The sequence below is a fragment of the Leishmania mexicana genome, chromosome 27 (assembly GCF_000234665.1).
Source record: "Leishmania mexicana MHOM/GT/2001/U1103 complete genome, chromosome 27".
Lineage (NCBI taxonomy): Eukaryota > Euglenozoa > Kinetoplastea > Trypanosomatida > Trypanosomatidae > Leishmania > Leishmania mexicana.
Window position 1 is genome coordinate 737,920 of NC_018331.1, and position 13,669 is coordinate 751,588.

Sequence of the window (13,669 nt, forward strand, 5' to 3'; positions counted from 1 at the left end):
AAATTGGGACCCGCCCCAACTGTATGGATATGTCAAAAAAGGGGAGGCACACACGCGCGCGCGCTCATCAGTCACGGCAACGACCACAACAACGACATCAACCGACCCACACACACACACCCACCCACAAGTGGAACGCACATACATGGCAAAACACACAGACTGAGGAACCCAGCGTGGCAGCAGCCCTTGCATTTCCGTCCTCCGCTTTGCGCGTGTCTTGTCCATTTCGTCCTGAGCGCTGCAGAAGGGCCACGGAGAAAGTGAGGACCGAGGAGAGAGAGGGAGGGGGCTGAAACCGAAAAGATGGGAAGCCCTGAGCCCGTCAGCTGACCCGCCGTGTTCGCCACACGGTGAAACGCTTGATGGCCGTATGGCGGAAGAGAAAAGGCGGGGTCGGAGGGTGTCTCATAAACCCGTCTAGGGTAGCGGTATGGGCGACGCAGAAGAGCACGACGACACGTTCTCGTCGTGCTGCTTCGAAATATGGGAGTTATCGGAGGTGTCGCGGGTCTGCTCGCCGCTGTCCTCGGCACCCGGCGACGACGACGCCGCACGGCTGGCTTGGGAGAGGGAGGATGTCGAGGGTCGAGGAACAATAATACGCTTCAGAGTGCGGGCGTCGCGGCGGTGCTTGGGCTGCGAAGCTGTAGGCTGAGTCAAGGCATCCGCGCCAATTGTATGCACAGGTGCGTTGACCGTTCTGCCGCACAAGCTGACCGCGTTCAAGGTACCAAAGCTCGTGTTATAGTCCTGCTTCGGCAAGGAGATGGCAGCCGCGTTCGCTTTGAGGCTGACTGATGCCGCAGTCGAGCCTGAAGCCTTCGGACGGATAGTGGACGCTACAGACGTGCCAAACGGCTGCCGATGTATTGAGCTGCGCGTTGGCACTACTGCCGACCGCATGTGTCGCGGTACTATAGAGATGGGCAACTTGCTCGGGCCTGCACCAGTGCTCGCCACCGCTGTCGATGGCTGCTGCTGCGCCTGTGTCTGCGAAGGCGGCTGGTAGTGCGGTTGCACCGGCAGCGGCACCGTCACAATCGGTATTACCTCCCTGCCGATCGCGCTGATGGACGAGCCGGCGGTCATCAGCGGTGGTGAAATGCCACGGGGAGGGCCGGTGCGCTGATACATCGCTGATGTCTTTGGCGACATAGTCGGAAAGGCGCTTCTATGCGGGCTGCGCACAGCCCCTGCACTCACACCATCCGTCGACGAGCGCAGCGAGTTGGCGTTTTCTGCCCCTGGTACAACTGCATTGCGCGGCGACCGCGACACAGCCTGCAAAGGGGTGCTCACAGATGAGCCCGAGGTGGCAGCCGGGTAAGGCGGCGTGGCGGAACCTGACTTGTTGGACCCGCCCATGTTGAAGTTGCTGTCCAGACGACCTCTGGTGCCGACGTTTGTGAGGGGAGCGGTGGCCGAACCGGAACACTTCGCTCCCGCAGCCGCATTGAAAGAGATGTTGGTTCTCACCGACGAGGGCGGGGGTCGCGGCGACGGGCCAGGCGATGTGCTGTGGTGCTTCAAGCTCAGCGACTTCACCCTGACGCTGCTGCTGCCGCTGTTGTGAGCCGAAGCCCCGTGCCGTCCGCCTTCCCCGTAAGCCTTATTAGGCAGTGTGAAAGCAGGCGTTACTCCTGCTGGTGCAGCGGCGGCAATAGCCGGCAGCGGCGATGACACACTACAAGTAGGTGGGTGGTCCAACAGCAGCAGCGACCTCCGTGGCATGTGCAGGCCCGGCGGCTGCGATGCAGCTGTGCAACCCGCCTCCTCTGTCGTCGTCTCCGATAGAGCGTGGCTGTTGCTGCCGGAGAGGCGCACAAGGCCGTGCGTCGGCTGGTAGGGGAGATGCGGTGACGGATGGAGCACCGCCGACAGTGGCGGACTCGCGATCGTGTCGGGATTTGCAAGGCGCTCTTTCTCCTGGGAAAGTGACAGCTCGTGGGAGCGAGCAAGAGTGGCAGGCAGGCGCGATATCGTCATGGAGTTCATGGGGGCCACAGGGGTCGATTCTTCAAGTGGTGGGCACGCCGGTGCTGTCGCGGACGTTGCCGCTACTGGTACCGGCCCTGGCTTTTTCGCGGCGCGCCGCGACGCTGTCACAGGTAGTGATGCGGAGCCCCGCACGTCAGAGACGTCGGACCGCGGTGCCGACTTGAGCCGGTCCACCGACGCCGTCACCATGGCGAATTGGCTCGCTGAGGAGGACGCCTGACACACATGCGTTGGTGCGGTCGGCGTCGACGCTGGCGTCGCTGACACTGAGGCTCTTGCCGTCGGTAACCCACGTGCTGATCTGCCGACAGCAGATGTGGTGCATGTTGATGGAGGCGCCATGTGAGGCCGCGAATCCACCGTGGACGGCGGCGCAGCGTTGCGCGTGCCACCGAAGAAGCCGCTGCAACTGTTCGCGCTGCTCAGCTGCGCGCGCGAGAGGGGGACGGTGCTGAACAGTTCATGGGAATTCTCATCTGATTCGACAGCTAGCACAGCAGGCGGGGACGCGACAGAGCCCTCTGTGGTGGATCGTGGGCCCATGAGAGACGACGGCGACCGCGCAGAAGGCGAAAGCTCGCGCGGACTGTATAGCCCGTCGCTCAGCTGCGATGACCGGGGTTTGTGCTGGGACGGCGGCAGCGGTGTCCCGAAAGCAGCGGCGAAGGTTCGCTGCCCTCTCTTCACCGGCACATTAGCGAGGGTCGACCCCGGTGGCGCCTCCAAACCTCGCCACTCGCTGCTTGAAATGCTCAACCGCGCATTTGACCGGCTCATCATGACAGGTGACGATACCCCAGACGTGTCACCTGTCGATGCCTCCACAGGCGGGCGGCAGCGCGCGGGGCTGCGGTAGTCAGTGGCGCGGGGACTACCATCTGAGTTGTACAAGCTGTTGAGGCAGTTCTCGTTCGTCGGCGACGCAATGGAGTCCCGGAGCTGCACGTTCGGTGACGCAAGCGAAGAGTCGCCGTCATCTATATTGTCGCCGCCGGCCCCGTCGGGATCGCTATCCCTCACAAAGGCCAGCGAAGTCGCCAGCGGTGATCCCGCCTGCGTGCGGCCGTGGTCGGCCTCGCCGCCAGCACCGTCGCCAGCGGTCTCTTTACTGCGACCTTTCGTTGCGCTGCCGACACCGAGGAGCTTGTCACCCACATCCGGGCTGTCTCGCACAACCACCGACTCTGTTTGCCTGCCCATGCCCACCGCCGTGACGCCGCGCTGGAGGGGCGACGTATAACCTAGAGGCCCGTCGGAAGACAATGACTGCTGGCGAGGAGTCTTTGTCCCTGTCGCCGCTGCCGGCAGAGGGAGTGTTTTCGGCGACACCACAGACGGCCCGAGCCGCGGGGTGGCCGCCATACCTGCCTCACCCTCCTTGGCGGAATTCTTGTGCGACCTGGAGCCAAGCGCCGTGACAGGGTTGCGAGGAGAACGGCCAGCCGCGGAACTGCCCCGCAGCGCTCCGGCACGAAACGCCTGCTTCGGTGGCGTGGAGATGTTGTCTGAGAGGCAGATGCTGTGACCCAGAGACGGCCCAGTCACCGATGAAGCCTTCACCGTCATCCTCGGTGATCGCGTGATGGCCGGAGAGAGAGTCTCCAGCAGGCGGCATGCCGTGGCTGACGAGCGTGGCGGTGTGCGATTTGGTCTCTTGGCAGCACTGGGGCCGAGCTGAAGATGCTGATGGGGGCTCTTCAGCGGACTCGACACATTTAGTTGGGTACCGCCACCGCCCGTTGCACCGCTGCCACAGCCGTGCTGTGAACCGGAGCTGGTTCCCTGGTGTGGCGTTATCCTGCGGTTCTTGCCAGCCGGAGACATGGAGCGACCCGAGAGCCTCCCACCTGATCGCCCGCTGCCGCGCTGCCCGCTCTTCGACGAGAGCGGCGCTGCGTCATGGTCAGGAGCTAGGGTCGACGCCTTGAGGCGGTGGAGAGCAAGCTGCGACACGAGCGCCGCGCTCCGTGTGGAGGTGGAGTGGTGGCTATTCACGCACGGGCGTTGGTGCGGCACCTCCTTGGTCACCACCGCCGTTCTCCACAACAGACTCCTGCTGTGATGCCTGCCACCACTTTTCACTACCGGCACGCTGGCCGCCCGCCCGCGAACTTTGGCAGCCTTGGAAGCCCGCTTTTTACCCAGCGACGTCGTGGACGGCGCAGAGACACTAGGCGCAGCGAAGCTGTTCGTATCCTCGGCTGTTGCCGAAGTCGCTGAAGTGGTGGCGGTAGCCTTCATGGCTGCGGTGTCCCTGGGAGTGCCAGCGGACGCCTGGCTGCCAAAGTGTGACGAGGAGCCAGCGGCTGGTGACGCCTCTGCTGGCCCTGGAGCGGGGGCGACCTCCGCATTTGTGGAGGCCTCTAAGCGGCTACCCGCCATCTTGTTGCCACTCGCTTCAGCGCTTGTGTGATTTTGGTGATGGTGCCTGTGCGAGGAGCAGCCGTTCTTCGCGTCGGCGGTGATGTGCTCGAGCGTGTTGTGGCCGCTGCAGCCAGTAAGCCGCGGGCTCGTGCTGTCTCCAGGAACCGCAGCTCTGGGTGAGTGGCGGCACTGTTGACGTTCCTCGGCAGCTGCGTCTGCCTGTCGCTGTCGCTCCTTGCGAGCGACGCGGACTCTATCGAAGATGGGCAAAGCCAGTGCCTCGGGTGCTGTCATGCGCTCATCTGGGTTGTATGTGAGGAGCCCCTTCAGCAAGTGAAGAAAGTCACGGTCATCTTTAAACATGTCGCGTATTGGCGTCAGTCGGCACTTCGAAAATCGAATAACGTCCGGGGTGGACAGGAAGTCGCCGCGCGAGTTAAAGTACTTGCTCGAGTACTTGGAGTGTTTGGAGAAGGCCTCCGGCAGGCGCCCAATGCGGCGGTCCATCATGTGCAGGTGAGTCAGGTCGTCGCGGCTTTCGAACAGGCGGTGGCCGATGGCCACCTCGTAGAGGATGCAGCCTATACTCCACACGTCCGCCGCGTAGTGCCACTTGTTGCCCAGCAACACCTCCGGTGCACGGTATGGACGCGTGGAGATGAGGTCAGAGTCTAGCTTGTCCATACGCCAGAGTGACGCACTCCCAAAGTCGCAGACAACCCACTCGTCACCCATCGAATTGTCGGCGACGTTTCTGTCGGCGATGAGGATGTTCTCCGGCTTGAGGTCGGTGTGCACCATATGGCACTGGAAGTGCACAAAGGCCATCGTCTCCAGCAAGTCGTAGCTGAACTCGAGCAGCTTCTCATACGTGACGACGCCGCGGTTGACGCCAAGGCGCCGACTTCGCAGACATGGTCCGTGCAACGGCATAATGAACACGGGGCATTCCTGCCAAACAAAGCACTCGTACATCTTCGACACACGCGCGCTGCGGTTCTTGTCGTGCTCGTGCAGCACAATCAGCATCTGCTTCTCGTACTTGGCGTCGCTGCTGTACTCCTTCTTTATCACCTTCATCGCCAGCGGATTGCGTCGCTGATCTTTGATCGGTAGCTGCAGGTCAATGACGCGGTACACCTTCGAAAAGTTGCCAGAGCCGATGGAAGTGACGACCTCGTAGTGGTTCTTCACCAGTGCCCCCTTATCGAGTCGAATATGCTCCCCCCGTGACGTCATCCTCTCCTTCTTGTCAGGGGAGGAGGAGGAGGAGAAAAGTGGTGGCTACGCCTGAGCTGAGGAAGAGGACACGTTCACAGAGCGGAAGGAAGTGGCCAGATGCGACACTGCAACCCAATTCAAAGGAATTGGGCACCGCTGTCAGGGATGTCGTCCTCACCCCTGCAGCTCAACGAAACAGAACAAAAGAAAATAAATCTTGTACACCGCTGTTGTGGCTGCGTGCTCCTCAATACTTTTCTCCCTTCGCCAGTGTGGGCAAGAGAGAGAGGATGCACGAGGAGGGGGGAGGGGAGGACGCAAGAAGTAGTTGAAGAGTATGCGTCAGTCCACGTCGGCAGACAAGTGGGAAAAAAAGGGAGCAAGGAAGCGTAGAGGTGAATGCGTGTGCGTGCATGTATCTGCTGTGCGTGAGGTGCCTGCGCTCTTTTCACGTGACGATACACGCACACACACACACACACGTGCACACGAACATGCGCACATAGGTACGCGTAAAACGCACCACACCCCACCACCGGAAGAAAAAGAGGGATGCGCCGATTCGGCGCCAGCAGTGAGGGGGCACAACGGAAAATAGACCCCCGATAAAAGCGAGAGCGCGAGAGGGGCGGCGGAAGAGACACGAGTGTCGCTGCAGCCGCCCCTCTCGCTCTCGCTCCTTCGGTGTGTGCGTGTGTGTGCGCCCGGCTGAGGAATCCCATTTTACATCCCTCTGTGCACCCTGGGGGGCAGGCGATGTGGTATGAGAGAGATAAGGAAAACGCGCCAAGAGCGGCATTTTCCTCTCGTGCGTCACACCCGTAGTGTAAGAGAGAGCCCGCAGCTCGCATTGCTGGCATTTCCTTTGCCGTTGTTTGTGTGCGCGTTGCTGTATGGATGGCGCTCCTTGATTTATTCGAAATAAACTGTCGAGCATTCCTCATCTTTTCCCGCGCCTTTACCGTTCCACCTTCCGCGGAGCTGGACCCTTACGTGCTCGTGTGTGTGTGTGTGTGTGTGTGTGTGTGTGTGTGTGTACGTGTGCTTCGTTGCGAGAAGGTGGAAGGGGGAGGGGTGCACTGCCTTGACGCCTTTTTTTAGTAGCAGCATTTTTTTTTGCGTTGACACAGACACACACACTCACACACATACGCGCACGCGAGCGGGGAGAGAGAGAGAATGGGGGGATGAGGAATGGGGTGAAGGGCAAAAGGATGAAGTCTGTGCGAACCACAAAATAGATATCGCGCTAGCATGAGGAGAGCGGCTAGCGAAAAAAAAAAATAATAATAATAATAATAATAATAATAATGATAGTAGTAGTAATAATAAAGATAATGATGATACGATAAAACAGAAGCGATGAAGAGAAAGCAAAGGTCGGTGATGGGGGAGGGAGGGGGAAAAAACGAAGCAAGCAACCGGTCCGTGCTTTGTGTGTGTGCGTGTGTGTAGAGGGGGGAAAAGGGGGGGACGGCGAATTGCAGATTCCTCCTTACTTTTTTGTGTGTGTGGTTTTTCTTCATGAAGGTGCCCACACCGACACACACACACACAACACGCACACAGTCGCACGCCAGCAAACGGGCAGAGGAAGCGGAAAGGAGGTGTGCTGAAGCAACGCGAACGCGAAAAACGACAGACACGGAGGAGACGACGGGTTGATGGGGAGGGGGGGTAGGAGATATCGAAATAAAGTGAGAGGAGGAGGTGGAGGTAGAGGAGGAGGAGGAGGAGGTGGAGGTGGAGGTGGAGGTGGAGGTGGAGGTGGAGGAGGAGGGACGAAGATAAAGACGAAGGCGGAGGGAGGCACTCAACTGTCGATGTAAGAAAGAGCGTGAGTGAGAGAGAGCGAGAGAGCAGCATTTCTTCTTTTCCCAAGCTCAGAAGGCAGCAACAGCAACAGAAAAATCGACAGGCACACACACACACACGCACACACACACAGTGAGAAACTAGAAAGTAGCTAAGCAACCTAAGAAAAAAAAGCATGAGAATCGCAAGTAGCGAAGAGAGGAGCGTAAGCACGTCGTTTTGAAGTCTTTTTTCGTTGTTGTTTCGGTGGTAGGTCCGCCTCTGGACGTGCATGTGTGTGTCGTGAATGGCTTGGTCGGCGAGATGGGGAGAACGGGGAGAGCGGGCGGGCGGGAAAACCACCGAACAGCCACAGAAAAAAAAAACAGGCAGCCGCCATTCATGAAGAGCGTGCAGGAAGCGTGGCATCGCACCTTCCGTGACACGCATGCGCCAACGACGTCCATATGGACGTCCGAAAAAAAAAAAACGCAAACTGAGAGAGTCGCTGGTGACAGTGCCCCCCTCCCTCCCTCCCCCACTGCGGGTCGTGAATAGAGCTCACACACGACATACCAAAAAAAAAATAAACATACGCGACTCAACACAGAAAAAAAAGGATGCGCAACGTCATCTTCCGTTTCCCGAAACCGGCAAGCACCCGCAGCGCGCCCCTCATGCAGCAAAGCAGCAGCGAGACGAAGTCAGCCACGCGTCTACACTCAGGAAGAACACACGCCACCAACTCACTCATGACCGCAGAGTGGTCACCACTTCCCGTACCGTTTTCCTTTCGCACCCCTCCCCTTATACCCCTCGCGCACAACGCTAGGGCTTCTCCTTCGCTGCCGGGCCGTCGCCCGGCACACCGCTGTATGTCCTTCTCGCAATCACACACGCCGAGCACAGATCCTCACAGCGATCACTCGTGGACCAAACATCGCGGCAAACATGTCACCGAGATCACACACACACACACGCACATACACCTGATCCGAGACCACACGCCATCCCTACAGATGAGCCGTCTCCACGTACTTCGGCACAGCAGACTTCAGCGCCTCGCTCGCCTTCGCCGCAAACCGCTTCTGGAAGCTTGCCTGGAACATCAAGACCAGCTCCTCGGTCGTCTTGTTGAACGCCTTTACATCCTTCCACGCCTTGCGCGGGTCCAGCAGCTGCTCCGGCACGCGCGCGCACCTCTTCGGGATCTGCAGGCCCCAGCCCGGGTACACGCCGTACTCCTCCTTGTCCAGGCTGCCGTTGTGAATCGCGTCGATCACGGCACGCGTCACCTTCAGCGGCATCCGCTTCGCGCCGCGGTCCGCGCGCCCGCCAGCGTAGCCGGTGTTCAGCAGCCATACGCGGGCGTTGTGCTCCGTCATCTTCTTCGCCAGCTGCTCGCCATAGAATGTCGCGTGCCGCACAAGGAACGGGCCGGCGAAACACGACGAGAAGATCGGCTTCGCCACCGGCGTGCTGCCCACCTCCACGCCGGGCACGTTCGCCGTGTACCCCATGATGAACCAGAACATCGCCTGCTCCGGCGTCAGCCGCGCAACCGGCGGCATCACGCCAAACGCGTCGTTCGTCAGGAAGATCACGTTGCTCGGGTGCCCGGCAACCGCGTGCGTCAGCGCGCCGGGGATGTGCTCCAGCGGGTACGCAACGCGCGTGTTCTTGGAGATGGACTCGTCGTTGAAGTCGATCTCGTGCTTCAGCTTCTCCAGGGTGCAGTTCTCCGCCACGGAGCCGAACCTCACAGCGTTGTAGATCTCCTCCTCCGTCTTCGGGTTCAGCCCGATCGCCTTCGCGTAGCAGCCGCCCTCAATGTTGAACACGCCGCGGTCCGTCCACACGTGCTCGTCGTCGCCGATCAGCATCCGTTTCGGGTCCGCGGACAGCGTCGTCTTGCCCGTCCCGCTCAGCCCGAAGAACACAGTCACGTCGCCCCTCTTGCCGACGTTCGCGGACGCGTGCATGCACAGGTGGCCCTGGCGCGGCATCAGCTCGAACATCACCGTCAGTATGCCCTTCTTCATCTCGCCAGCGTACTCCGTGCCGAGGATCACCTCCTCGCCCGTCTTGAAGTTTAGCGACACAGACGTCGTCGACGTGACCCCGGGCACCGACGGGTCTGCCGAGTGCTCGCCGGCGTTGTAGATCGTGTACTGCGGCTCGCCAAAGTTCTCCAGCTCCTGCTGTGTCGGGCGGATCAGCATGTTGTGCATGAACAGCGCGTGATACGGCCGCGCCGTGATCACACGCACCTTCAGGCGATAGCGCTCGTCGTGCCCGGCGAAGCAGTCCACGATGAACAGGTGGTCGCGTGAATTCAGGAAGTCCATCGCGCGCTTCTTCACCTTTGCAAACGACTCCTCGCTCAGCTTCACGTTGACACTGCCCCAGTCCACGTTCTCGCGCACGTCATCCGTGTCCACCACACGCTTGTCTCTCGGCGAGCGGCCAGTCTTCGCGTATGATAGCACGCACAGCGCGCCGCGCGCGCTCAGCTTCGAGTCCTTCTCGAGCTTCAGCGCCCACTGCACCAGCTCGGGGGCGGTGAGGTTGCGGTGGATGATCGGGGCCATGGTTGATCACCTTCGCGAGGTGGTGTGATTAGGTAGGTGGGGGAGGGGCAAGGGGCGCACTGTGTAAAGGCGGCTATGGTGATGGCTCACGTGCGTAGCAATCACGAGAAAATAGAGGCGAGCAACGGGGGAGGGGATGGGGTAAAAGCAAGGACAGGAAGCGAGCGAAGTGCCAAGGACGTGACACGGGGAGTGCAGGTCTTATAGAGTTGCCTGTGTGTGTGTGTCTGTTTGTGAGTGCACGTGTCCGCCAAGGCGCGTTGAGGAAGGGGGGGCGATGGCGACAAGATAGGGGGATGAGAGTGAAAATAAGATGCAAGAGCAACAACAAGTGAATATAGCAAGTGCTTGGGAGATGTCAGCGGTGAGATACACTGGGCGCGGGTAGTGTTCGATGCAGCGTTGTTGTTGTTGGCGTGTGTAGCGCCGATGGTAGAGGTGGAGAGAGACACTGTGAGGTGAGTGGGGGTGGAGCGCTGGAAGGAAACGCAAGGAAGAAAGGGAGGAGCATTATGGAGAAATTCAAGCATGATAGGGGAGCGTTTTGGCAAGGTGTGGAGTGTGGCATCGGGTCCTAGTCGGAGACAGATGATAGGGAAGGGCGGGTGGGCGGCGGGTTAGGGGACAAAAACATCCCTGATAAGCAGAGTCTCTCTATACAGAGGACGCGGTGAGGCGCACTTCTGAGGAGGCGTGAGGTGGTGATACCTCAGCACCACTGTCGCTTGGACGGAAGGCCCCTTTCTCATATACGCAAGCACACAGTGGCGACTGAACTCGAAGGAACCCTCCTGCGCTTCCATCCACCCACCCGCTGAGCGCACAACAAAGCGCGCAGCTCGTCGGGGGACGTTCAGCCTCCGTGGGCCACATGCAACCTAACGCACTCCATCCCCTAAACCCAACCGCTCTCCTTTCCAGGGTAGTTGTCTTCTTGATGATCGTATGTTGTTTGTTGCTTCCGTAGGTGTGTTCGCGTGGTGCCTCGTTGAACTGTGAGATGCTCACCAAGCACCACCACCACCACCACCACCAACACCGCACCACACCACTTTAAAAGTAACATCTTATTATATCCATGTACCCTTCTGTTGGCATGCGTAGATGCGTGCATGCGTGTGTGTATGGGTGTGATGTTCTGCACATTGCCGCAAACTCTGGTGCCCTTTCTTTCTCTGAAACACGAGAGAAAGAATAAAAAGGGGGTGGGGGGCCATGGTCCGCTCTACCTTGTACGCCAGTGCTCGTGCGTGTCTGGGTGTGTGTGTGTGTGCGCGCGCGCATAGGGGCATGGTGCTCGCTTCACTATTTTTCGCTTCGCGTGCTCCGTCCTTCTCTCGGTCCTTCGAGCAGCGTCCGCGTTGCTTGCATCTACCTCGACCCGTGATGGCCTCGCTTGCCCTTTCTCTCTGCACCTCCGCGGCATTATCCATATCTTCGAGGGGAGAGAGAGGGGGAAGGGGGTTGGGGCGGGCAGTCGTGAAGCAGGCTGTTCGCCACGACACTGCTCAGCCAGAGGAGGTGCACAGAGACAGACGGAGACAGAGGGGCACGCGAGAAGATCACAAGCACAAGCCAAAGAGGTGCGCGCAAGACCAGTCGAGCAGCAGAGGTCTACTGTCTTCCGCTGCACGGTCTCATACCCGCCCGTAGAAACACACACACAGAGAGAGACACACCCACGTATACAGGCAAAGTACATAGACGTCCACACACCCCAGAATCAGCCATTCCGTACAGCACCAGCAGCAGCATCGAGTTTTCTCATTTTCTTTTGGTCGGTAGAGGGAGAAGGAGTGGGAGGCCTGGACACGACAGCATACAGAACAGAAGACAGACAGGCATCAAAACGGAAACAAACAAAACGAAAGAAAAAAGGGCGCGGAGTCGACTCCACGCTCTCCCCACTCTCCATTGTATAGCATCAAAATATGGAGAGGGAGGGAGAGGGGGGAAGGGCCACACACACACTGGCAGGGCAGCGCCCAGAGAGAGAAGGAGGAGGGAGAGTCCTCACAATAATAATAATAGTGATGATGATCCCACACACACACACGTCTTCATCATCACACCACTGCCACCACTTTTCCTTTTGGGGGGAAGGGGCGCTCTGCTATCTCCACGCGACTTTGATGCACGAGAGGGACCACGTGAACGTCCTCCACAGCAACGTGCCCATGGCAACGGGCAGGCGCGTAAAATGAAAACGCCGAAAAGGCGATAAAGAAATGAGTTACGCAACTGTCAATCAACAACGAAACGTACCAGTATAGTGAAACCACGCGTCCACGTCAGGCGCCCGCCAGAGAGAGCGCGCGACGCAAAACAGAGCAAGCAAGAACAGAAGCACAAGACGGGACGTGTGGCAGCAGCCTGACAAGACCACTGTCACATAAGACCCGCATTAACAGCACGACACCCTGCATAGCATCGACTCCATGCGTCATCAGCGATGTTAAAGGCTTTGCACGCTTCAAAGCACAGGTCCAGGCCGCTGAATATATATTTATATACTTCAGGATGCAAGAACTGCTCTACACGTGTTGAACGACTGCATAAGCGGTCATCCAAAAGCACATCAACGCCTCCATGCATAAAGGCAAGCAAAGACGCTCTCCGGGCATCCAGACACTCAACCTGCCGCGCTCAGCCGACACAACACGCCATCCCTACAGATGAGCCGTCTCCACGTACTTCGGCACAGCAGACTTCAGCGCCTCGCTCGCCTTCGCCGCAAACCGCTTCTGGAAGCTTGCCTGGAACATCAAGACCAGCTCCTCGGTCGTCTTGTTGAACGCCTTTACATCCTTCCACGCCTTGCGCGGGTCCAGCAGCTGCTCCGGCACGCGCGCGCACCTCTTCGGGATCTGCAGGCCCCAGCCCGGGTACACGCCGTACTCCTCCTTGTCCAGGCTGCCGTTGTGAATCGCGTCGATCACGGCACGCGTCACCTTCAGCGGCATCCGCTTCGCGCCGCGGTCCGCGCGCCCGCCAGCGTAGCCGGTGTTCAGCAGCCATACGCGGGCGTTGTGCTCCGTCATCTTCTTCGCCAGCTGCTCGCCATAGAATGTCGCGTGCCGCACAAGGAACGGGCCGGCGAAACACGACGAGAAGATCGGCTTCGCCACCGGCGTGCTGCCCACCTCCACGCCGGGCACGTTCGCCGTGTACCCCATGATGAACCAGAACATCGCCTGCTCCGGCGTCAGCCGCGCAACCGGCGGCATCACGCCAAACGCGTCGTTCGTCAAGAAGATCACGTTGCTCGGGTGCCCGGCAACCGCGTGCGTCAGCGCGCCGGGGATGTGCTCCAGCGGGTACGCAACGCGCGTGTTCTTGGAGATGGACTCGTCGTTGAAGTCGATCTCGTGCTTCAGCTTCTCCAGGGTGCAGTTCTCCGCCACGGAGCCGAACCTCACAGCGTTGTAGATCTCCTCCTCCGTCTTCGGGTTCAGCCCGATCGCCTTCGCGTAGCAGCCGCCCTCGATGTTGAACACGCCGCGGTCCGTCCACACGTGCTCGTCGTCGCCGATCAGCATCCGTTTCGGGTCCGCGGACAGCGTCGTCTTGCCCGTCCCGCTCAGCCCGAAGAACACAGTCACGTCGCCCCTCTTGCCGACGTTCGCGGACGCGTGCATGCACAGGTGGCCCTGGCGCGGCATCAGCTCGAACATCACCGTCAGTATGCCCTTCTTCAT

General features: G+C 59.6%; 3 protein-coding genes across 3 annotated transcripts; all 3 read right to left on the minus strand.

The window, feature by feature from the left end:
* Window positions 1-420: 420 nt before the first annotated feature.
* On the minus strand, window positions 421-5,604 carry LMXM_27_1800 (protein kinase-like protein; the record flags this gene model as incomplete). Its single annotated transcript, XM_003876703.1, has 1 exon — window positions 421-5,604. One exon carries the CDS (start codon window positions 5,602-5,604, stop codon window positions 421-423), a length of 5,184 nt encoding a protein of 1,727 aa, XP_003876752.1.
* Window positions 5,605-8,393: 2,789 nt separating this feature from the next.
* LMXM_27_1805 (glycosomal phosphoenolpyruvate carboxykinase,putative) lies at window positions 8,394-9,971 on the minus strand (the record flags this gene model as incomplete). Its single annotated transcript, XM_003876704.1, has 1 exon — window positions 8,394-9,971. The coding sequence occupies one exon, from the start codon at window positions 9,969-9,971 to the stop codon at window positions 8,394-8,396; it is 1,578 nt and encodes a 525-aa protein (XP_003876753.1).
* Window positions 9,972-12,640: 2,669 nt separating this feature from the next.
* Window positions 12,641-13,669, minus strand: LMXM_27_1807 (uncharacterized protein; the record flags this gene model as incomplete). Its single annotated transcript, XM_003876705.1, has 1 exon — window positions 12,641-13,669. The coding sequence occupies one exon, from the start codon at window positions 13,667-13,669 to the stop codon at window positions 12,641-12,643; it is 1,029 nt and encodes a 342-aa protein (XP_003876754.1).